Source organism: Anomalospiza imberbis, chromosome 5 (genome assembly GCF_031753505.1).
Source record: "Anomalospiza imberbis isolate Cuckoo-Finch-1a 21T00152 chromosome 5, ASM3175350v1, whole genome shotgun sequence".
NCBI lineage: Eukaryota > Metazoa > Chordata > Aves > Passeriformes > Viduidae > Anomalospiza > Anomalospiza imberbis.
The window spans coordinates 53,439,869-53,464,983 of NC_089685.1; the positions used below are offsets into that span (position 1 = coordinate 53,439,869).

Sequence of the window (25,115 nt, forward strand, 5' to 3'; positions counted from 1 at the left end):
TTAGAAGTAAAGTGAGTTTATAATGGTGACTTCTAAATTAGTCTCTATTAGAAAAAAAATTCCCACAAGGATGGCTTGGCATGGGTTCAAACTAGAAGTTTTAGGTGGGAGGTGTTATTCTGTCTCTGGATATCCCTCTGAATAGATAAGGAAGGGACTGATCAAGTGTGTGCATGGAAGGCAGTGGTGGCTCCATCCCACACAGGAAAATTATTTGCTGTGCGGTATCTGCTCCTGCCTTGGAGGCAGAATGCCCTGTACACTCTGGTATTTGCTCCAGCTCCATTCAAGAGAGGAAATCTAAATGCATGCAAGGAGGAAGATGGTTGCAGGAGTCCCAGAAAACAGCACAAGAAGGAATAACACTTCCTGGAACCTCTGATAGATGGGATTTCCTGTTGCCCATGGTGGCCTGTGGGAAAGCAGACGTCACTCTCCTGGTCTCCTTTCTTCTTTCTGGAGCCACTCTCCACTAATTTTGATAGTCACAGCCTGCAAAGGGATGTTCTCCTCCAGAGTTTTGAAGCAGTCTGCCATACTGATGAAAAGGATGAGCAGGGTACTGCAGATGAATCCAAACATCTCAGTGCTGGTAGAATTAAAAAAAAATAAAGATAAAGAAATGAATGTCTATTTTGTACACCAGAGGCCTTCCAAAGAGAGAGAGGAGACACTGTATTGTTAATGGTGATGCTGCAGCTGTTTACCCAGCAACAAATTGAGCTGTCTTGGAATGCTTTCTCTGTGCAAATTAAAGAGAGTAAGGGAGGGGTTGGAGAGAGGCTCCCGACTGCAGGTATTTATTTTGATTAATTAGCCACTTTGAGAAGAAAGCCCTCCTGGACAGTGTTTTGAAAGTGTCTGTGGCTGAGCCAATGATGCCTTGGGGATCTGCTCTGGGTTTGTTCATTTGCTTCTCAGCTCAGCAGAGGCTGGTGTTGATGCAGACCCAGGGTCCCCCTGGCAAGAGAAAGCATTCTGTGAAAGCACATGTCTAGGGCTGAGGGAGGTCCTTTCTGGATAAAACCTTTAAAAGGTGCTTACACCCCACCTCTTATCATATCCAAGCAGTCTGAGGGGTCAGCAAGCATCTGAGGGGAGATGTCTGGCAGATGTAGGCATCTGAATAAGTAAAAGATGAGAACAGAAAAACATTTATCTCATGATGTCCACTGCCATTATCCTTTTCATCTCTGGAGGAAGTATGAGTGAGGAATATGTTGTCTGAATCAGAGTGCTTGTTTTCAAGCAGAAGCTCTGGGTAACCTTGCAACCTACTTTGCTTCTGTGGTGTTTTTTTTTTTTTTTCCCTCTCTGATGGAGCTTGCTAATAATCAGATAAGAGTGGCAATCACTTCACCCACTGAAGAACATGGCTAGAAAAAATATTCTTGAACTGAATTCTGGATGATGTAGTCTTCCTGTGAAGCCATAGCTTTTTGGGGAAGTGTTACTTAGATATTGCCAGGCAAAGGCACTGCAGCTAGTGTTGCAGTGGCAAAAACCTGAAGGGAGTGTGCTAAGAGTGCCTGTGATGGGAATGGTCCACAAAGCCAGAGAAGAGGAACAGTGTGGCCCACAATGCTTCTTTATTGCTGTCCTATTTATTTTTAAATTTAAAAAAAAAACCCTTCTGCTTAATTATTTTACCTAGAATTCTCTTTCTGCCAACCTAGTGCCACTCTATTGATAAAATTACTGCATTAGTCAGCCAAAGTTTTCCTTGCCTTGCGTTCTCACTTAATCACAGACATTTTATTCCCCTGCATCACTCCTGAGAATGACATAAATTGTTGCCCTGGTTTAAAAATAAAAATGGTGGAAGGGAAAAGGAAGGCAAAAAAGTGATGATGTGAGCCAGATGGTGCTTAGTTTATCTGTGACTGTTCTTTGGGGTTATGAAGTAGTTACAAATGAAGTTGGTTTTTTTTTGGTTTTTTTTTTTTTTTACTTTTTTACCATCTTTTCCTTTTATAAATCTGAGTTAAATGGTCTTGCAGCAAAAGTTCAACATTAGGGTATGAATACTTCCACTCCTATCAACTGCACTCTCAGCTCTGACTAGTGCCACATAAACAATTCAGGTTGGACTCTAATTGGCATCAAAGTAGCTTTAAACTAGTCTGAGTGAAAATGGGGCTTTAAAGGCAGCTTGAGTGTAATTTACATCTGCTTGAAAGCCTCTTTATCCTTCCAGAGTTGTATGAAGGGACTTCTGTGTAAGTGAGAATTTAGCCTTTCTTTCCCTTCAGCAAGCATGTGTGGCTATTTTTGCCTTCCCCCCCCCCCCCCCCCAAGCTCCTTCTCTTTTACCAGTGTTTTGGTGCAGTTGTTTGAATTTTTAAATTCCTAAAAGGCAAACGTTCATAATGCTTATTTATAGCTACCTGAGTACTGATTCAAATTTTTACATGTTAAATTTTGTTCTTATTCACAAGTTAGGCAAACAGGTGCAATCAAAACTATGTCAATTCTCTAAATCTGCTTGTGATACAATGCTTTTGTAACTAAAGGACAGCCCTCAAATATTTAGAAGGGTTTTCTACCTCTTTGTCCAATCCTAGAAATAGATGTTATTGAGGCACGACTTATTCAGAGGGCCAGCAGACTTCAAAAGTGTCTCTCTCAAGCCACAAGAGGATCTGTGCTTCTGCATGTTTTCCTGTCCAGACGAAGTAGCTGAAGATAGTGTGTGAAGGCATTCCTAATATCCCTCTTGCTGAACAGGAGTGTGTGCTTGGCTGCTGCTCAGCTGATGTGCTGCTGAGCTCTTGGTTGCAGCAGGTTGCTGCACTATCAGTTTTCTTGGTCTCTTGGGAGTATTTTGAGTTCTCAGGCTCTTTATTTTGTTGTCGTTCATGGAAATAGTGCCTCACAGCAGAGCTCTTGTGACCTGCCTAGACTGGTGGCATTGCCTTCAGGTTCCATAAGAAGCCCAAGACTTTTGTGAATCTGAAAACCCATGGAGAGCCCTTGTTTAACCCCTGTTTCTTTAGGGCAGTGGTAGCAAACAGATAGATACCGGAAAAAAGTTAAAAATCAATGACTCTTTGCTTTATTCACCACAAGGGATATTATGATTTAGGCAGGAAACCTCTAAACTGCATCTATTTTTTGCTGTCATATTTCCATCATGCTTCTGCAATCTTTGGGCTCCTCTAGCAAGTTCAGGAGCCTTTTTCCATTCCCTGTGAATAGAATATAGTGAATATTTCAGTGAATATATTCACTATATTCAGTGAATTCAGTGACTATAGAATAAGTGATATGTGGTGAATATATATCAGTGAATATGTGTAGGTGAATATAGAAGAGTGAATATAGTGAATATATTTCAGTGAATATAGTGAATATATTTTCAGTGACTATAGAATAAGTGGTTTTTCCATTTATTTCTGGATTTTTTTTTTTGGCCAGCCTCTAGAAGACCCTTTAACCTGCAGGGTTTAATTTCTGTCTAATTTTTTCATGGTTTTCAGCTGTCATTTCCACTACTTGCAGGTGCATAAAATACACGAAGAAAAATTTAATTGCTCCTTTCACTCAGCTTATCTTCAAAGGAAATATTTAATCACCATCAGATTTGGTGAGACTTGAGATTGTCTGTAGATCAAAGACCTGTGGGCTCACAGTCATTCCAACAAAGCGTTATTAGTTTTGTAATTGAATTTCTCAGTTATGTAGACAGTTTGGCATGTGTATTTTATAGGTGGTTTGTGTTTCTTTCTGTAACTTTAAAAGCAGATAAAATGTTGGAGAGAGGTAAAGTTTTTGTAAAAACTTAAGTGCAGAGATTTGCAACTTCTCTTCATGGATACCTAAAATGGTTCTATGGGACTGTCAGGCCCTTCAGAAACACCAAGTAAATTCACTGCTCTGTATCTCAGGTGCCTGTTTCTCACAGTCCTCTCAGAAGGGAAGTAATCCACAAAGCAATATTCGGTGGTACTCCCCACTCCTTTCATCTGGAGGTCAAGGCTGAAGATCATGGCTAGAGTAGAAAAAAATCAGTTGTGTACATTTCTGGGTAGGTTATATTACTGTCAGTTTGTCATAAACCTTTTATGAACAAATTGTGAGAAATAGTGTATTTCTGAATGGACTCCAGTCTTTTGAGGGCATAGCTTTTGGAGTGATTGAAATAGAAGTTATTGATTTCTGTAAAACTGGTGAAAAATAAACCCCGAGGGCTTCTTTTGTTATCTTTTCTGTAATGCTGATCTTTAACAGCTCAGAAGACTCCAACTGTGTAAAAGTACTCCTCTAATCAGGGTCAGCTTTTAACATTTCAATATGTAAAGCAGTAATTACTTTAAATTTCTGACTCTATGAATTACACAAAGACTAAAACAGCAATAAAGGGTTGGAAATGTTCTGGAAGCTAATGATAGTCCAAGTTAAGTTTAATAACTCAAAAATCTGATGATGTCACCTTCTCCTATAGTTTCTTCTCCATTATCAGCTCTACAAGGTTTGAACGAGGCAGTATTTTATGAGGTATTCCTTAAGAGTTCCTTGAGCACTCTAGCAGGAGATGGTGGTGAACATTGACCCTCAAATTCTGGGCACTTCACACCAAAGATCTTATATTTTTTATTAGCTGCCTCTAACCAGTAAGAAGCATTCAGCACTGATGCTGATGGCATATGAATTCTAAATGCTGAATCAGTGCATTGGATTTGTCTTAGAAAGGGCTGGACAGATGCAGGCATTGTCTGTTAAATGGAGTTTCTGCAAGGAGCTGATCACTTCAGATTATCAACTGTCTTACTGTGTCTTTTGAAAGAGCTAAAGGTTTTATGAGCCCTAATTCTGCTTGAGATCAGAGAATCATAGAATGGTTTGGATTGGAAGAAACCTTAAAGAGCACCTAGTTCCAACTCCCCTGCTATGGGCAGGGATGCCACCCACCAAACCACTTTGGTAAAAACATCCTCCTCCAACCAGGTCTTGAGTTATAGTAGCTGAATTCTGCCATAATTCCCATGTGCTTAAATATTGTCATACTCTAATTACATGCATTGACACTCTGGTATTTTTTAACTCATTATAGGATACATTATTTCAAATATTCTGCTGTCACACTACATTTCATTCATAGGTCTATAATTGCCTGCATTTTAATCATGAATATGACAACTCCTTGGTGTGGTCCTTATACTTTATAACATAGTTTTAAATAATTCTGCTCCCTTCATTCAAAATTTTTAGATCTTCTCTAAAGAATTGCTTGTAAGTGTTGAAAACTTCAAAGTTGCTGTACATTTTTATCTGCATTCCTTGTGGCTTAGTTGGTACAGAAGTAGTGGATTCAAATATGGCATTGAAAGAGTCAGATCAGGTGTGCAATCTAACTAATAAAATCTGGAGGATACTTCTGGTTTATGAATCTTTTACTCGAGTGAAAAGACAAGTTACCCCTGAACTGCTGACAGTGGCAGGCTCTAGAACCACCCTGTTCTTTGAGATTCATTTCAGTGCAGACCATCTCCTTTTACTGTCTCACTTTTACTTAATATCTTCCATGTCAACCTACTTTAAGCAAAGAACCTTGTGATCCTGAGATGTTACTTACAAGGCTTTGTAAGAACTTTTCTCTTCATGTTCCTTCTGAAGGTGTTTTAGCAGCAAAGTTTCTGGTGTGATAGTAACCCTGCGTCTGGCCTTGGTGTTAAGGTGATCAGCAGCCTTGGGATTAGGAGGAAAATTTTCTGCAGGGCACACAGGAAGGGGTAGGTGTTTGAGGTTTTTCCTTGCTTGTGATGCTTCTGAGAAATTTCATGGCTTTTGAAGTGAGCAATGTGATGGTGATGACTTCTGCCTCTCTCCTGCTGTATTCTTCTGATGTGCTGCAGTCGTGGTCTTGGCCCTTACATTTATGAGACATTCTCATTCTGTGCCTGAACAGTATATGAAAAACTGGAATTTCCAAGACCATGAGCATTGCCTGGTGCTAGGAGTATCACACCTTGGAAAACCTTAAAAGAGGACCTCTCATTTTGCCCTTGTTTGGTTGTCATTCCTGGAGGTGATGAGACATGCCTCCTGGAGTTATGCCATTCTGAAGGATATCCTCTCTGTCTTAGTTTGACTCTTAATTTAGGTGCTGCAGGTTGGAGGTAATTTTCTCTAGAGCTTCTTTAGTCTGTGGAGCACAACATGAACTGTTGCAGGGCAAACCAGGTTATTTTCTATGGAGAGTTATTTTCACTTCTGACCAAGCAACCCTGTGAGACCTCTCAGGCATCTTGCAGCCTCTGAAGTTATGGAGTATGAATACTTCACTCCTCCTTTCTCCGATGCCCAGTGTTTAATGACTGACTTTGCAGCACTTTTTTAATGGTGCTGGCTTCACATGCAGAGCCAGAGAGCAATTGTTATTTCAGAAGTTAATTTTGTCTGTGAAACAAAAAATGTTTGTTGTAACTCAGTGACATTAACATAGATTTTTAGGATATGAAATAAAAATAGCTGTTTCCAATGGAAGCAATAGACAATAGCATAGAAATTAGATGAGTGCTATATGCTCTAGGAAAATATTGTTTTCAGCATGACAGTCTGCTAGTAGTTGTTTATCCTGTGTCTCAATCTTGCAGCATTACCACAATTCAATTAGCAGCCTTTCCCACATGGCTTTTTTTTTTCCTGTTGGTGCATTATGCACCTGTATCTGCTCAATAATAATTTATAGGAGAAGTGGAGAGGTGTGTGTGTGTGTGTGAGGGGGTTTTGGAGAGGGTGGTTTTCTGGTGTTTGTTTTGCTAGTCATTTTTTGTGTTTGCTGGAAGGCCTGGGTATGGTGGGTTTTTTTGTTTGTTTGGGTTTTGTGGTTTTTGGGATGGTTGTTTGTTTGTTTGTTGTTTGGGTTTTTTTTTTTTTGGTTGGCTTTTTTAATGAAAATTCTTTTCTAAGTTGGGTAGTTAGAGCTTTGCTGAGGAGGCAGCCTGAGGACCGAGTGCTTCCTCAATACATGAACAGAGCACTCCAGTTGGCAGTTTTGCCAAGCTGTCACATCAGCAATAAAGCTACTTGCTAAATAAGTATAAAAGGTAATAAAACACTTTTATTAGTAATGAGAAATGCTTTTCTTGGGAGAAACTGAGAAAACAATGACATGATTAAAGTATTAATTAAATCAAGTGATTTTTGACACATCTTTAAGACCTGAAGGTATATTCTATATGATAAAACAGTGGCATAGTTCATTTTATGTATTACACCAGTGTTGCTTCGAAGAAATAAATCAATTCTCACTTTAATGCTTCTAATGTTAAGCTAGCCTGGCATTGCATGTTAACAGCATTTTTGTCCAACTTCTCAGTCTGGTGTCTCTTGTCAATGCCATCTGCTTGCTTGCTTCACCCCCTCTTTAACAGCCAGGTGATTTTTGCCATCTTCACCCTCCTCCTCAGTATGCCCAGCAGCCCCATTTGGGTTTATGGGGTTAGTGTGCTAAGCAATATTCATATATTTATGTAAACATGCTTCTGATTCTAAAGAACCTTTCTCCATTTCTAGCTCAATAGCTTCTAAATCTTCCTGTGTCTGGGTGTACAGCTCTGAATTATTTTACTGGTGTCTAATCTCTTGTTATGCCAGCTGGTTTTGTTGATCTGTAATGCATTCATTTATCCAATAGGTTCTACTGTAGCAAAGCACTTAATTTTAAGAGTGCAGGTAGACTTGGCGTGAAAAGAATGTAATTAGCAAAAAGCTAAGCACTTGCCTAAATGCTTTGCTGGATTTGAGGCTTAGGAAAAGATGAGAAGATTGGTCTAATTATGTTGAATTTGTTTTAGAGCTGTTTTATCCTAATAGCCTTATCACCAGACCAGTTCTGATTATGGATATTCAGCGTAGAAGATTTTTCACATCTTGTCAGGCTTTACCTAGAATCATAGCTCTCTCCTGGTTTTTTTGAAGTGTAATCTTCAGCATGGCTTGCATAAGAAAATGTATCACTGCCTCTTAGGAAAGTGACTTCAGGGAAGCCATGTCTTAAAAAATTGGATGTTGAAGGCAATGAAAAACTCATGTCACCAGTTCATTTAATTTTCACATGCGAGGAGTGCAAAATATTTATTCTTTAGGCTTCTGCAAGTTTGGATTGCAGTAGCCTAAAGAATAAAGCTGTCGGTGAGACCAGATTGACCAAAAAAAGGGGAAATAGATAAAGCAAATTACATGAGTTAAATTCTGCTCTGCTACTAATTTGGGCTGAGAACTATTGGGAAAGAAAGAAGGATGTTAACCACTGAAAATAAAACTGAAGAATTTTCTAGCTCTTACCTGCTGATGTTTGCCTTCCATTCCTAAAATACGTATGTCCTCACTCTCACAGATGCCAGGGGTATTTTTAGGATTTGATTGAACTCATGGTCACTGAAAAACTGCTCTAAATCAAAAGTTGCAAGAATTGCTGCTACTTCTTCCTCAAGGCAGAGCTCACCTGGACTGGGGTTTTGCTTTTCCCATGTGGCGTGGCCGGGGCGCAAGGCATTACCGAGACCAGAAAGCCACAGAGTAGCCCCAGGTGTTTTCAAAGAAAAGGACATGTGTTGAGCTGCCTCTGAACATCCTTCCTCTTCTGCAGTGTTTAGCTTGGATGTTTCGTCATTTCTGAAGGCGTAGCAAGCTCATCATGGAATTCCCACTGTGCATTTTCCTGTGTGGTATTTTTCAGAGGCAGGGCTATGCTGTGGTTCTTTTTCCCCCCTTGCTCCTGCTTACATGAACTTTCGGCATCTTTATCAAGGATGGCATTTGAGCAGATGCTTAATTTGATTGCCCTGCCTAGACACAAAGATAGAAATGGGCTTAGACACTCTTGAAAAAGTGTGAGTTGCGGCAGATGTTTAGTGCTTTCTAAGATGCAAACCATGTAAGTGCTTTCTCAGAAAGATTATTCATCATTGTTTTTTACAATATATATCATGATAGGTAGAAGAAGGAGAAAAGAAGGAGACAGTCACATAGTGATAAGTTTGTAACAGCTTCTCTGGGCAATAGAGGGTCCCAGGCTTTTGCCTTCCTTCTGTTTTTTAACAGGCTCAGGACAGACAGTAGTGGTAGTGAGAAACTCCCAGCTGTTTGCGGCTCTGTCCTGGCTTGTTGTGAGCCCTTGTCCACTTTGTCTCTTTTTGCTTCTATGTCTGTTTAAAATACAAAGGCTCATGAGGTGAGGACTGGCTCTTGTTCTGTCTTTGACCCTGCCTGCCAAACCTAGGGGACTTGCTCCCCTCTGGCATCTCAAAATGTATTTGTAATACAAGTAATTGTTAAGAAATTTCTCTCTTGTCACTCAGTCACCCACAATTTGGGATTCTCTGTGTACTGGGGACTGAATGACCACTCCACCATCAATATGACAAAGTCTGACAGGTCTGTAGACAGTTCAGGTTCTCTGTGCAGACAACACTGATATTTTCAGTGATGGTTCAGGTGATGGAGATTTGACCTTGTCCACCTTGTGGACACTGTTGAAAGGTCTCAGAAGTGTCTCAAGTGAAAAATTCAGACAGAAGCCTACAGTTCCAGGAGAGCATTGGAAATGATGGCTTGATCATGCCTCTCCAATATGTGTCAGCACAGGATTTACACTGGTTTTGGTAGTACATGAGAATGCAAGTGGACTGAGGGATGTCAGTCTTAATTTGCACATGTTGTGAGCTATATCCTCAGCTGTGAAGCTGTATGCATAATGCTTTCTGCCTGACATTAATTTTCTTTTTGTCTTTTGCAGCACTTTTACAAGCAGTCATATCTGGTGATCTACTGAAGGTAGGTACAGAGCACTGAGTGTCCACTTACACCTCTGCTCAAATCATAAATAGGCTGCTGGGGGGGACTTCTGGCAAATGCCATTTTACAGCCTTTCCAGGAAACCCTGAATACTAGGGGAACACATCATTCAGCTGAGGTGTGAAATTTGCGTGAATGGGTTCTGGTGTTTGCCAGAGCCTTTTTGCCCAGGATTCAGAGCCCACTGCACAGAGCAATGTGCCAGTTACTAACAGGGAAATTACTGTATTGGCAGTGTTGAACAGCGGGGTAGCTCTGACACAGCCTTACACAGGAAAGGATATTTTATACCAGTGATCTTGGTGGCCAAGCCCCCCTCTCTCAAAGTCTACCTAGGCAACCACCAGACCAGGTAGAACAAACCTCACCTGGTTGTTTCATCACCTGATGGATGTCTCAAAACATGTAGTGCCTTGGTATAGTAAGTTTGGGAGGCAAAGCTACTCATGCAAAATTTTTTGTGCCAATGACTGAAGACCCACGTCAGACAGTTATTCAGGCTGCCTGCCTCAGTAGCCAAGTCAGGATCTGAAAACATGCTCTCGAATTTGGATGAGGACTGTGATTAATGATTGCAATTTTATCTCTGAGAAGCCAGCTTGGAGCCATTTGTAAAAATGACAGTGCTGTTAGGCCAACTTTTTGCCTGCAGGTGTTTTGCCTCCCTTCTATACCACTGCTTCAACTCTTGTGGCTGCAGCATCTAGGGAGCAGTCCTTCAAGCAGTCATAAAAATATTGTCTCCTTTGCGCTTCTTGAAAACATTTTTCCTGAGCTGGCTTTGATGGGGAAACTCCTTGCCCTTCTTCAGATGCACCGCATCATAAATGAGTCCTCACTGTCGCAATTCTCTCCTTTTCCTGCAGTGATCTGCACTGCAAATCCCACCCTTTCTCCCCCAAAGCTTGCAGCATTTCTGAGACCTGCCTGGTTGCTGCTCCCCTCTCATTCTTACTCCATGTAGTGCTTCCTCCTCGGCCAGCCCTGAACAGGGGGCACTGTGAGAAAGGAGGTCCATGACAGTCACCTCACCTCCTTTTGGAATTTTGAGTTGGACTTTTCTGATTTAGTCAGAAAATCTTTGACTCCTGTGCTGAGGAAAAATTTGAGTCTTCAGCAAAAGAGCCAGAGTTTTCTATCAAATATCCCAACAGCGTTGCCAGATGTGGTTTGCAAGAATTCCTAGCAAGCAATAAATCATCAGCAGTAGAGTAGCAATGTCTCATTGTTTAGGAAATACAGACTGTTCTCCTTAACCCATATAATTGTCAATACTTCTGGTTTCAGATGTTTTATATCAGGGCCTAAAAGATGGCTTTAAATTAATATTTTATTTTATTTTATTTGGTACTGACTTGCAATGAGAACCAGAAGAGAATTTACTGACATATTTGCTTTTCTGCTCCTCCCATCTTATCCTTCTGTATGTTTTTTTTTTTGTTTTGTTTTGTTTTGTTTTGTTTTCCAGTTCATAGAATGTTGTAAAAAAGGAGCCAATTTGTTAATCCAAGGACCTGATCACTGCTCCTTGTTGCACCACGCTGCCAAGACTGGGAACGGTGAGATTGTGAAATACATCCTGGAGCATGGTGAGTCCTGGTGGGCAAATCCACAGAGAGCTGTACCTCAGCCAAGTGTCAGCCAGGCAAAACCACACCGGGCTGCTGGAAGTGGCCTCACTCACCTGTGGTGTCCCTCAGTGAAGTGTCCACCTGCAGCATGTGTGAGCAGGAGGCTGGGAATGGGGTAGCAATGAGAGTGATGGCTCTAGATAAAGTGTGAATAGATGAATTAGAATGGCTTTTGAGGAGGATGGTGTTTTCACATTTGCAGCAGCTGGGGGGCTGTGGAGAAGCAGTGTGAAGCTTTAGTTAAAACCTCTGGCACAGGGATCCTCTGTACTGTTTTCCAATTAGAGCATATGTTGTAGAAAGCATCTAATCTCTATTAAAACATTTACAGTGACAAAGAGCCCATACAACCATTGTTATTATTTCAGCATTTAGTAACACACTGGTCAGGAATCTGCTTCCTTACTTCTAGACAAATTCATCTAGCTTCCATTCCAGCCTTAGAATACTATGTCTGTTAGATTCAAGACCACCCAACAGCAAAAACTTATGATCTCCATTTTGTATTTATGGACTGTGATCATTCTATTGCCCTTTTTTCCTTTTCACTCTTCTTATCTTTGTCAGTAGCAGAGATTGCAGGCTATGCAGCAATTTTTTTTTGTGTCTGAGGCAGTGAAATTTAGGAGCTTCTGCCTGCTGAACCACTACAACCTTGTTCCCTCACTGCTGGAGAAAAATAGTCACTGCCCTACACATAGAGCTGAAGTCACAGTTATCAGCCTCCTGCACTGTAGGAAAAGTTTTCTAGTTGTAACTCTTCTCTGACCCCACTTCAAAATATCAATGGCTATTTTGGCTTCTGAATGTCAAAATCAGCTACATTATTTCAGCAGAGGTGTTAGTGTGAACACAGAGAATTAGAATAAATAATAATTAATAATTCTGCTAATTAGAATAAGTGTTAGCTATTGCTCCAAGATATTGCACAAATTGTACAGAGAGAGGAAAAAAGCACAACTCCTAAGAAAGGAAGAAGCAGCAATGCATCTCTTCAGTCTTGACCCCTACATTAGGTATTAACATATAGGTGTCAGGTATTCTATAGGTCCAAGTTTCTGTACTGTCAGCTGCAATCTGTGACTTAATTCATTTGCTCTTCTATGACAGAGGCACTTTTGGTGGCATATGGAAGTGAGGAGGGCATCCTTAATAGCAGCAGGCTTCTAGCATGGCTAACTCAAAGGGCATCTTAGTCAAGGTAGTCATTGGAGCCCAGAAAGTGATTCAGGCAGCAGTTACCTGTGCACTTTATTCACTTAGATAAACATAAATGTCTAATGTTATTTGCCCTTGGATATCCAGGACATTTGCTTGGGTCTACAAGATAAAACACAAGGCCCAGAGGAGGCCTGACCTGCACTGACAGCCAAAGCCCAAGCAAGCATCTCTGTCATTCCAAGTGCATCCCAAGGCTTGCCCATAGGTATATCAAACAGCACAAAATATCCATGTGTGGACAGCTGAACCGTGCCCCAAAAATCTGACTGAGAGGGCCCGAATTGTTCTTTTACTCCTTTATGTATAGATACCTACATATGGATAGATCAGTGCAGTTGGCCTTATATCCAAATAATGACTGGTTTTCTCATCAGTTCTAGCAAACCTTACCAGTGCCAGCTCTACCTCCTATTTACCTGCTCTGGATTGTTGCATTAGTCACAGTGCACACATGTGCCACTGAATTCTGTAGACAGGCATAATTTTGCTTTATTTTCTTACTGGCCCCGATCTCTTCTCGCACTGCACATGGCCCGTGCCGATTCACTGTCACTGATGCCTCTCTAGGATTTTTATTGGACATATATACTTTAACCTGGCCACAGTCTGACCCAGTTACTGTTCTTTTGGTGAACATTTAAAGTGAGATAATTTAAACTGCTAAGAATGTAAGCAGGGAATCCATGGGAATTTTTGAGGTAAATAGAGAAACGTGAGGGATTACAGACTGTTAGACAAAGACAAATCAGAAGGTTGAGCAAATGTCAGCTTGGTTCCCCTCTCCCTTCTTTATCCCCAAGGATGTCAGGAAGCTTTTGCAGCTTTCCAGACATATGTCCTCTGGGCTTCTCCAAATGCATTGTTTTGGGGATCAGGGAGTGCATGGGACAATGCACAATCTAATAGAGGCCTCCTCTCTTCTCCCACCAAGCAATTAATGAAACTCATTTCTACTCTGGGCACTTCTCAGCCACAAATGAGCTCTCTTGCTGAATCATCATCATCATAATGCCCTTGTTTTTCTTTGCATTATCTTGCATTTGGCATCTTCTCAGCATTAATTACTATACATGACCTGATCCAATGCTATCAATATCTAAGGGTTTCCCTGTGTGGAACTTCTTGATTCTTCCAATATCCACCCATAAAAATGTTATAAAAATGAGTCTTACTTCTGTTCTGGCAATTACCTATGCCCAGTTACACTTCCTCTGGAGTTTGTCTGCTTCCCAATACATGGCTGAGGATAGTGAATGATAATAGGAGCTCCACTGTAAAATACCCTCAAGCACAGAGCACAGAAAATCTGTTATTAACCACTCAGGGAGAAATCTTCTGAATATCTCTAAAAAACAACAGCAACAAAAGAAGACAAAACCCATGCTTCAGGAACTTTAACTTTCTAGTCTGAAAAACAGTGGGATGAATCCAATGCAATACAAGAGTGGCACCCATAGAACTAGAATTACAAAGGAAGAAAAACAGCGTAGTGGTGCTAAAGCTGTCCTTTGTGGAGATGGCTTTCTGCAAACATGCAGGGCACATTTATATGCAAGGTTATTCTGTGATCATGATCAGAATGATTTCAGATGTTAAGGAGAGGAAAATAACCTATCTTAAATTAGAAATAGCAGGGATGAGTCACACAGGAGGACGGCTGTGCAGTGCTGCCAGATAATTCGCAGCGGCCCAGCACAAGCCTGGAATAGCAGCCGAAGCACCAATGTAGTAGGTGTCAGGACAACAGCTGCTTGCTGCTGCAAGAAGGGTTGTGCTGGCTGCTGCTCCAAGTAAAACAGTTTGTCTCTATCCCCTGTGCAGGAAGGGCAGATAAATAGAGACACAGACCTATCACTCGTTCAAGATTGCCCACCTAAATCAGGAGTCTTTTGCTTTTAGTAGGAGAGTCAGCTTTAAAAACTTGTCGGTAGCTGAGGTAAGAAATGCTTAGCTAGAAATTGAGGGGCAAACTCAGTAGGTATCACAACCACAGCCTTTTAGTGCTGCAGTCAGCAACTGCATTGCATCCTAATGCATGTACATTAGAGAAGAGTTAACTGTCTACTTGCTTAACACAAGCAGAATTAAGGAAAGCTTAAGAACATCTGTTAGAAAAGGGGCCTCCTAAATAATTTGTATTTGGTATCAAACTTGGATTGGAGTCTTTATCTGGTAGCTGTGAAAAATTTGTAATGTATAAACCTTATACAAATTCCATTTGCCTTTTGTCTTTGTCTTCTCTAGACATTCAAAAGACAAGCAAGAATGTAAAGTTCATCTATGGTATTTTGATTTTAAACAGAAGAGTGGAAAGATGTTTACAGTTGCCTTAGGAGGTTGTGGTGGGAACTTCTGCTGCAACAGACAGTACGTAGGGCATCCCATCCTTAACATTTCTGTGTCCTCAAACCTCAATGTCCTTGCTTCACTACAAAGCATCTCCTGATTAAAAAAACGATGATGCTTTCATTACTCTTAGCACTGCAATGTCCAGAGATAAGAGCCATCACTGATTTGCATCCTGACCAGATTCAGAAGTTCCTTGGAAGGCTTTGGGAAAGCAAATTTTGCTGTGACAGAGATGTGTGTCGGGGGCAAAGTTTGAATAGTCATCAGAAAGCAGGACTGAATGAGAGTGAGTTTGCATGACACTTGTTAGTATGTCTAGATTTGCAGAATGTTTTGGAGTAGTGGTCATTTGTGAGGGGCCTGAGCACAAAACAGTTTCATTTTTTCTGGAAGGCACAAGGTATAACATAGTATATTTTAATTTCAGGCATACCAAATTTTTGGGCAACGTGGCTGACGGACATGTAGGAAGGAATGCTCCCATAACCTGTCTAGCCTCTATATTATAGTGCAAATTCTGAGCTAAAAGACATTAGCAGAAAAGACCACTGTTAATTTTCCCATCAGGTAAAAAAAAAAAAAAAAAGTGTGGTGCTGGGGAAAGACTTGAAATAGTTCTGAATTTCCAGTTTACTGTTATTTTTAAAATAGTCCTACTTAGAAGGTAAGGATCCACATCCAGTTTTGTCCCCCAGATAGCAACCTCAGACAGATCATTAAACAAAGAAAGAGGGTTTTGACAGATAAACATCCAGAAATGTTGGTAATGTCTGACATTACTGCTTAAAGTAAATACCCTTCTTCCCCAGTTTTTTGAAGGACTACCAGGACATGGGACTGGCAGGGGTTAATATCTGTGGGTCTCCTGTGGGTAGCTGTAACCACATCCATTGGAGAGGGCTAAGCTGTGGGCTCAGAGGCCTTTCGAGAATGTGTGGAGCTGTATATTTTGGAAATGCCTCTGAAATATGGGCATTTAAAGTGTTGAGGGTTTTTTTTATGGTAGTGAGCTCAGTGAAAGAACAGCTGCTTTTGGGTCTCCTTGCCTTCCCTCCTCCCATACCCAGCTCAGGCAGCCTTGCCTTCTGAGAAACTGGAGAAGGGCTTTGGTGGAGCAAAAGAGGGCAAAAAGAGAGAAGGAAAAAAGTTAATAATTCTACACAGACAGTCTATGGGCAATGTTGAGGAAAGAGAGTGATCTCAGCTGGGCTTCCCCTCAGCATGTCATGCTTTTCAGCTCTTTTCAAGTGAATATCCCCCCTCACCCCGTCCCCCGTCCCCATCCTGCCATTCTTCAGCCCCCCAGTCTCTTTTTCCCTTTCTCTCTCTCTTTTTTTCCTCCCTCCACCTCTCCACACATTTCTGTCTTTTGTTTTTATTTCCCCTCCTGCTGTTTTCCTTGATAGAAATCTCACTCATGCATTTCCCTTCCGGATTTCTATTGGGTTATTTTGTCCTCTTTCTCTCCGTGCCTTGGTCCCCTTTTCTTTCTCTGTCTCTTGTCCCAGAGTGAAACAGCCGCCTCCCCGCTGGGTCAGGATGACAGTGCCGTTAGCTTTCCCAGTGCCAGCCCTTCCCACATCTGTGCAGCTTTTGTCCCCGGGCAGAGGGGGATTTGGAATGGTCGGTTGGCAGCGCCAGGGAGACTGATATAAAAATGAGGTCCAAAAAAGAGGGGAAAGGGAATTAGGAGGAGGGCGTGAGATGGTTTAAGAGAAGCACAAGTGAAAATAAAATAAAGAAGTAAAGAGCAGCGCTCCGGCTGTGAGTTGGGACATTCCAGCTTCAGAGACAGGCCAGAGAGAGTGAAATTAAAGAATCCTGGTACCATGTTGTGCAGCTAATTATTAACCCCAGTATCTGGCCCTCAGATGGACTCAGATGGAGTCAGGGCTCTCCCATGAAATGCTTAATTTGGGACAGTATCCAGGAGAGCACCCTTCACACTTAGGCAGGGTGTACTTATCTCCTCAGGTCTGTACTCACAGACTGCCCCCACACTCCTCAGGACTGAGCTCCTCTGTCCTAGCCCTGCTATTTCTTCCTGCTTCACACCAGTTGTCCTTTACCCTTGGCTTCTCTCCAGACCCACTCTGCTTCAGCTTTCTTCTCCCTCTCAGGTCATACTCTTCTGAATACTCTCTGTTTTACTACCTTTACTTACCTTTTAATAGCTTCTTCTGCTTAACTGGGCAAGTACCTCTATGTCCCATAAAGCCAGACCTGTCACTCTGCTCCACCTTGGAAATACAACCTTCCTTACTCCAACCATGAGCAGAAATAATAGGTGGCAGTGTCTTCTCTACTCCTGCTTACCTATCACTGGGATGTGGCATTGCAGGAAGCTATGGGGAGTTACCTTTATTTTTGAGAGAACATGATTTTCTCCTAGGAAATGTAAGGGACTCCTTTTCTTCATATGTATTTCTTTAATTGTCTTTTTAGTTTCTCAGGCATTATCTTTTTTCCCTCTCAACAAGAGGCTCTGCTTATCCCCCTTTATCCTTCTTCGTGGTCCTGGGAATTCAGGGGTAGTGACTGATTCTTCTTTTTGTAGGCAGGAGTGAACACACAACCGCCAAGTGTGGAGATGAGGATGTGTGGTGGTGGAGTCAGGCTGCATTAAATAATTGACAGTGGCCACTGAGTTTGGAGAACTGTCATGACAAGTGTGCAGTGGTACACAATGCCCTGTGCACTGTGGACTAAGCACCACCCTTTCTCATGATAAAAGAAGATGAAATGAAGGAGCTGCCTGCAGCTCCAGGAGCCCCAGTGATGCTCCATGTGTACATTGTAAAAGCAGTGAGGTAAAGACAGGCTGCTCTGATCCATTTTGACACACACTCAGAGTAAAAGGAGTGTAGAGAGGTTGTGTGTAGGCCTTTGTAAGCAAGTAGTGTGAAATTCCTCAGTTTCAGGTGAGATTTGCTGTAAGCTCTTGAGGACTCTTGAATTTCAAAGTCACAGTGTGTTGGAGAGAAATACTCACATACAGGAAGGAAAAGTCTTGTAACGTTTCCTGTTCCCCTTGCTAACTGCCCTATACCATCTAACACTACACTCCAGAGCAGTGGAGAGAAGAATACTAGGACAGACTGCAAAGGAAAAGTTGATTTTTTTTCAAATGATAATCCAGATCCCAGCCTTTCCATATCACTGTAATTCAGCGATGGAATTTTCTGCTATAAATATCTGCCTGAAGTGAATATCAAGGACAAAGGGACATTAACATACATGTATTATTTTTTTCTCACTTAACAAAAATCTTCTCTGTTTTTCTTAATCTTACTTTCCTGATCATTGCTAACTAGTAGAGTACAGGATTTGCATATCAATATAAAGACCGCTGGGAATATTCCACCCTGATCTACATTTTGTATAATGCTATTAAATGGAGTAGCACAGGGATGTCATTCAGGATGGAATTTGGCTAATTTCAACTTCCTAATGACATTTTCCCTCTAATACCAACAATGGATTTTAACTTGCAATATATCAGGGTTTCCAGTATATCGGCATTTTCAATGTACTGTACTTATGTGAGCCACTTAATTGAGCAAGGTGAAGAGTGAGAAAATAAACACCATGAATATTCATTCCCAGTATAATTTAGAGGCTGCTACTCCCTGTTGCTGACACTCCAGTAGTGACTGTGCATTCAGAATTTTATTAGTGCAAGGGCTCACACAAGCAAATATTACATTGAAATTTGATATATTTGTACAGGTTGAGCTTTCATTTGGCTTCTTTTATATATTTTTGCTGGGAATCTTCTTCTGGTAGACATATTTTTTAGTCATGCAGACAAATGCTTTATGACATACCTATTTTTTGCAGGTCCATCTGAATTACTGGACATGACAGACAGTGAAACGTAAGTACAACCTACTCTGTTCTTCATGTTATGTGTGTTAAACTAGCAGGCTCCTCTTGGTTTTCAAGTGCAAACTGTTAAGTAGGAAAAAACTTGTAAAAAGGCACAACTCTTTAGAAACAAACAAACAAACAGAAGGCCCCCTAAAAAATACACATCAACCACCTCATATGTGGCTTTCTTGCCTAAAACAAACATTTCTTGGATTCGCAGAGGACTTTCTCCCTATTGCTTCCCATGCTTCCTATGCTTCTTTAATCTTTCTAGAGGCATAGAAACCCACCCTTGTGTTTTGATGTTTCTGGCCTCCAGCTACTAAGGGACCAACCTGAAGAGTAAATTCCAAAAGTCAGGAAATTACTTTTCTTTCTCTACACCTTTTTTTTCAGTCCCTTCTTGATTCATCCAGGGTGTTCTGCTTAGCTCTCCCAAGTGGCCAGGACTTGTGCAATTGAAGGTTTCCATCAAGTAGTTAAAACATCAATCAGCTCTGTTCTTATTAAAAAAAAAAAAAACAGCAAAAAAACACAACCCAAACAAATTATTTTCCTTTCCAATTCCCAATTTTTTTACACCTTGTATAATTAAAGTTTCACGAAAGTATGCAAGGGAAGCATGAATAATCCTGGAAAATATGTGTAATACATATGAAATAAAAACAGTCTTTCTCATAGGGATCAAGCCTACCATTTCTCATCCCACAGTGCCCTCCTCTGCTAACAGAGAACACCTTTTGTACAAGGTGCATGAGCGAAGTCCAGAGGTGACTGGGATGGGATGGACTGCCTGGTTCTTTTCATCCAGGGATGTAGCACAACCACATAAAGTGTCAGTGAGCACAGCTACAATGGCTTCCCTTTACAGAGGTTCCTCTACCTCTAACTCTTGAAAAGGGAAGGTTCAAGCTGTAACTGGCAGTATGAATTTGTCTTTTGGCCCACAGGGGGTAATAGGATGGTATCCTATTCTGATACTGATGCTGGTGCAGCAAGGCCATATTGATTACAAGGTTGCTTCTTAATATTTCAGCATCCCCTGTCATGGATGGGGGCTGAGATTCCTTTATGTACTCTGTGTAGGTAGGTGCAAGATTTGTCCTGCTACATGTATTTCTTGTAATTTGTTCTTTCTATGTAATGGCCCTACTTGTTGGACACTGGTATTAAGGACTCCTTTTCAACCCACTCAAAGCATACTTTCCTCTTCTTCCTAGACAAATCTAGATAAATTTCTTTACTTTCAGTAAAGAATAAGTCCGTTTCAGAATCCTGTCAGACTTAGCTCCAGTCTGAGTGAGGAGCTTTGCAACAAATGTGCTCCCACCACACAGTCTTCTCTGCTGGAAAGCATGTATTTAGTCTTCCCCAGTAGCTCAGCAGTTCAGAAAACAAATGAGAGCTCTTACTCTCATACATCCAAGAGAGCAGGGTATCAGAACTGGGCCAGCAAGTGCACCAGTCATAGCTTTGATGGGTAGGATTTTTCTAGGATGACTCCGAGAATGAGGTTGAGGAAAGAAATTGCAGGAAGAAACAAAGCCTGTTGTTTCACCTGCTGTGAAATAAGAAAGTGGCTAGCTTGCCTTTGCAGCAGTTAACAGAGCTGGTGGTTGGTCAGGAATGTGACATTCGGTCCTCTGAATACGTAAAATCTGTCAATGTTTCTTTGCCATCCCTCAGAAGTTCTTCATCTGCTATTTGTGCATTGCAGGCTTTCCTACTGAGTCAAAGGATGTAGATGCTAAGGGAGAGAGTGCACAATCTACCTCTGCCAGCAAGAGGGAACCTCGCAGAGATGCAGCATCCTTCTGTGTCTATCTGCTCCTCATGCTTCGTAAATGTACATTGGTGTGATGTGTCTCACTGCTGGTTTCTGTACTTTGGTCTAGGGGTGAGACAGCATTACATAAGGCAGCCTGCCAGCGCCACCGCGCCGTCTGCCAGCTCCTGGTGGATGCGGGAGCCTCTCTGAGAAAGACAGACTCCAAGGTAACGCAGCTCCACCAGCCCCTTACAAACCCCTGCAGCCAAGCGAGACCCAGCGGCATCCGGCCCTGCTGTTTGCATGACTGAGGCTTCTGTGTGTGTGCCGAGGGCAGCTCCTTTTAAGCAAGCTATTTTTATAGAGAAAACTGTGTTGATTTAAACACAAGAGACTTCAGTTCAGTCCCCAACATGGGTCACTGTCACCATAGTGAGAGCCTGGCCTCAACCTATTTGGTGCATTGGGTGTGAATGAGACATCTCCATGGCACAGCAGTATTCTCCTCCTGTGTGGTCAAAAGAGAGGCCTGTGGGCAAGGACCACCTGCAGGAGCCTTGGTTTCTGATTGCACAGCATCTGTGAGGCTTGATTATTGTGGCTGACTTGCTTTGTGAGGATGGCTAACTATTTTCTTTTGCCTTGGCTTGCCCCTATGCTCACTGGCGTGACACTAACCACAGCACTCTCTTGGTGTAAGCTTGACTGAGAAAGAAATCTGGGAAAAATGAAATCCAGGGAATATTCTGTCATTACAACAATCTGATTGCTTAGGAACATGGTCGAGAAGCTGCCTTTCTGGAGTTTCTGAGCACAAGCACCCTGTGGTCAGCAGCTTGAGAGTGAGTTGGTTCTCTGGACCCGAGTCAGAAGCAACTTTGCTGCAGCTGGGCAATCAAAACCAATTTCTGCCTTCTTGGGCTCTATGAGGTAGCCTGTAATGGGAAAAGAGGTCATCTATGATTCTATCATCTTATGTTCAGAATTGTACATTGCAAAAAGCTTTCTGAAACATGAAATCCAGACAAGTGGCTTCTGACTTGTTAATCATCTTGTACCTAGAAATCATCTGTTGTTCTAAACGTGTTAGCACAAGACTTTCTCTTCATGTTTCCTATTACAGGGTAAGACCCCTCGTGACAGGGCTCAGCAAGCTGGTGATCCAGATCTGGCCTCCTACCTGGAGAGTCGACAAAACTATCAAATGGTTTCCCACGAGGATCTAGAGACAGCAGTCTGACGTCTGAACGTGTCCGAGAGGATCCCTGGAAATCTCGAGACTACACCTGAGGCACTCGGGCATCGTGTGAGGAAGAAACGGATGGAACCCACGTGTCTCACTCTCAAGGGAAAATACCTGAGGACATGCCACCAGTTTCTAAGGGCTACCGAGTCTTGCTGCGGAACGGTTATGTTCCATAAGTTAGCCCATGATGGATGAGGTGGGACACTCAAAGGTCTGTGGAATCCATAGGCCATGAAAATTTACCTTTATTGCTTCCAGCAAGTAGCATGAACTTCTCCCATGTTCATCTGTATAATTTATTAAAAAAAAAGAAAAAGGGAAAGAGTCAAGAGGGTGTAGGGGAACAAAATTCAAACTAACTGGTACATTGAGCCACCCAACCAGGCTCTCCTCCATCCTTACAGTTTCCTGCATTGCTTTTATTCTCCTGTTCCCCTCACTTCTCATCAGTTAAATAATACCTGTTATCTCTGTGCTGTCTTCACAAATGGTCAGGCAGTAGCAAAATGTTTGAGGAGCTCTGGATGCCCTTAAAAAATATCCAGTGTTTTTACCAGCTACATTCCCTCCCCTGCCATCCTCTCAGAAACTGTATTGTCAGTACCCAGCCCCCACAGAGTTCCCTTGCTTTTGGAGAGGATGCTGCTAATTGCCTTGTTTCGCAGGGTTTGGGGCACAGTCATATTTACAGCAGTGACAAAACCCAACCTCATCGTTGCTGGGCATACGGTTATGGTATCCTCACAAGACAGGCATTTGTGTGGAAAGGAGTTCTATGGGATTTACCATGCTGAATGGCAGAGCAGAAAGTCACCAGGAAGGTTTCTCATATCATTTTTGTGCGTGTAATGGCTGACCCAGCTCTTCTCAGGTTTCAGGCCTGCCTAGAAGTTGATAGCTGTTCTTTACTTCTGAAAAGATGGTTTTACCACTGGGGAGAGATTTGTGCAAGACTGAGAAAATTCTGATGGACTCAATGACAGACCTAGTCCCCTTTGCAGCACAGCCAGAGGGAGGAAGGAGACTTGGAACATCAGCAGCCAGCCTGGGCTCGCTGCTGCCAACAGACAAATGAGCCTGGTCACATTGGGAATGGGAAAACCTTCTTTGACTGAATCTGTAAACTATCTGATTTTTCAAGGGAACCAAGTTTTGGGGAGTCTGTCCCTGGAGAAAGACAAGCAGCAGCTCTTTGCCTTGTTAGCCACAATAGGTTTGAAATGTAAAGCTTAGCTGCTGTAAAGGCCAGCTGTGTCTTCTGTACTCATCTGTTCTCTGTCTTATAACCATAAAAGAAGAAAAAGCAAACAAATACACAGGCATAAATAAAATTTTTCATCTTTGGGTTTCCAATTGCTACAGATATCTCAGTTGACAAAATAGCAGAGCTTCCACTTCTACTTTGTCAGACCAGTGCCCATGAAGATGCTCATGGCTGACTTTTGACATAACTCTTGCATTACATTTTTGAATTTTGCTTTGTTGTTTGATTCGAAAGATCCACCAGTGTTCGTTTTCACATCCCTTGCTAGGGGTAGCTCTCTGATAGATGGTGATCATTGGGGTTACATACATATGGAAACCGTGAAAATAACTCAGGTCATTATCCAGATAAGTTTTTCTTCTTTGGTAGAAGCGGAGAAAATAAAATGAATGCAATTTTTTTTTTTAAGCACGAGTGATTGTTGTGGTAGGGAGTGGGGAGCTGAACAATATATTTTAATTTTTTTTCCTCTTTTCAAAAGTTCATTTGATATGGGCAAAATATTTCTTTAGTATTTCTTCCTCTGGAAGGAAACTATATATATTTGTAATCTATAGATCAATGGCGACATGAAATGTATTTTGTCTTACTTTCTGTCTTTACCTTTCTCATTTAAAAAATAAAATATGAAAGCCAAATTACTTCCCTTGATAATTATCATGGGGCTTGTGGAGAAAATAAGTGTGTGTATATATTAGAACAGAATTTGGCAAGTGTTAAAATAAAAACTCAGAATATAGTTTTGGTGTATGTGATATTTCCACAAGGAAAGAGCCTCACACTGTGGTTTCATGGTAGGCCTTGCATCATTTCCCAGCTGTGAGAAAAGACATTACTGTAATATTTCTATACATTTGATGAAAACAAGAATTATGTTATCATCACTTTAATCTTTTGGTTTGCTTTACTGATCTGAGAAATGGAGGAAGTTTCAATAGCACAGGAGCTTGGCTCTGTCCTGTGCTGAGGCCAAGCTGAATATGGTCACTGAGCCTGTGAGAGCTCCCTGATCCTTTAGTCCCATGAAGCAGCTTACTTTCATCACAGGTAGTCTCCAGAGGCCAGATGTGGATTATAAGGGAGCTGCTTCTGGTCCCTCTGTCCCCAGTTGTCCTCCCTTTGTCAGTTCATCCCTGGTACCCAGGAGATGCCTGCAGCTGTGGCTGGCTCTGGAGCCGCTTGGCAGGATGAGCAGATTTCCTAAGCAATTTTGTGCCATTTGGACTGCTCAGAGGATCTCGGAGCACGCGAGAGAGCATGGCTTGCCTTTTTCATGGAAAGATGGAATATGATGGTATGATCAGAGTGAGCCTGTTGTGTCTCTGGAAAGCTGCCTGTGCTGTGTGCTCAGTAGGAGACAACTACTGTATGATAACAATAGCCCCTAGCACTGGAGGTAGGGCAGGAACGGGCTGGTTGTGGTGCCTTTGACATTTGAGGTGTCCTGAAGCACTGCACACGTGGTGCACTAGGTACTGGTGGGGTTTGCAATCTGCAGGTAACAGAGCACATCTAGTGTTTCCCACAACGGCTCGTGCCTGGCAAGGAATATCAGAAGTTGGTTCACTGAGGGTAGTTTGGGACCAGGACTATTCCTTACCCTTTTCACGTGTGGTGGGATTACCAGAAGCAGGCAGACTCTGCAGCAGTTAAAGGTAACTCATATGTATCGAATCTTTGGATCACTTGGGGTCTAGATTAGTACAGTGCAACAGTGCCTGCACTGGGCAGGGCCCAAATTCCAGCATGCAGCTGGGAGTCCACTTAAATTACATGTAAAACATCTTGATTTACTAAAGCATCTGTTCAGTGGCTGTGTCTGTTAATGTGTGTATATTACTATATATATGTATATTTATAAATATCAGTATGCATGTATATAGGTGCACACATACACATGCAAACACACCTGAAACTGTGCCATTTGAATGACAAAGCCCCTAGGGATGCTCAGCTACTGAGATT

At 41.9% G+C, this 25,115-nt stretch overlaps 1 protein-coding gene across 6 annotated transcripts in view; it reads left to right on the forward strand.

The window, feature by feature from the left end:
* DGKI (diacylglycerol kinase iota) overlaps nt 1–22,202 on the forward strand; it is a 197,241-nt gene extending 175,039 nt beyond the window's left edge. For all 6 annotated transcript variants that reach the window (XM_068190843.1, XM_068190841.1, XM_068190842.1 and 3 more), the window contains 5 exons: nt 9,743–9,780; nt 11,270–11,390; nt 18,843–18,879; nt 20,768–20,867; nt 21,764–22,202. In XM_068190843.1, the coding sequence (XP_068046944.1) occupies nt 9,743–9,780; nt 11,270–11,390; nt 18,843–18,879; nt 20,768–20,867; nt 21,764–21,880 (413 nt within the window). In that variant the 3' untranslated portion in view covers nt 21,881–22,202. The remainder of the gene's footprint in view (nt 1–9,742; nt 9,781–11,269; nt 11,391–18,842; nt 18,880–20,767; nt 20,868–21,763) is intronic.
* The last annotated feature ends 2,913 nt before the right edge of the window (nt 22,203–25,115 follow it).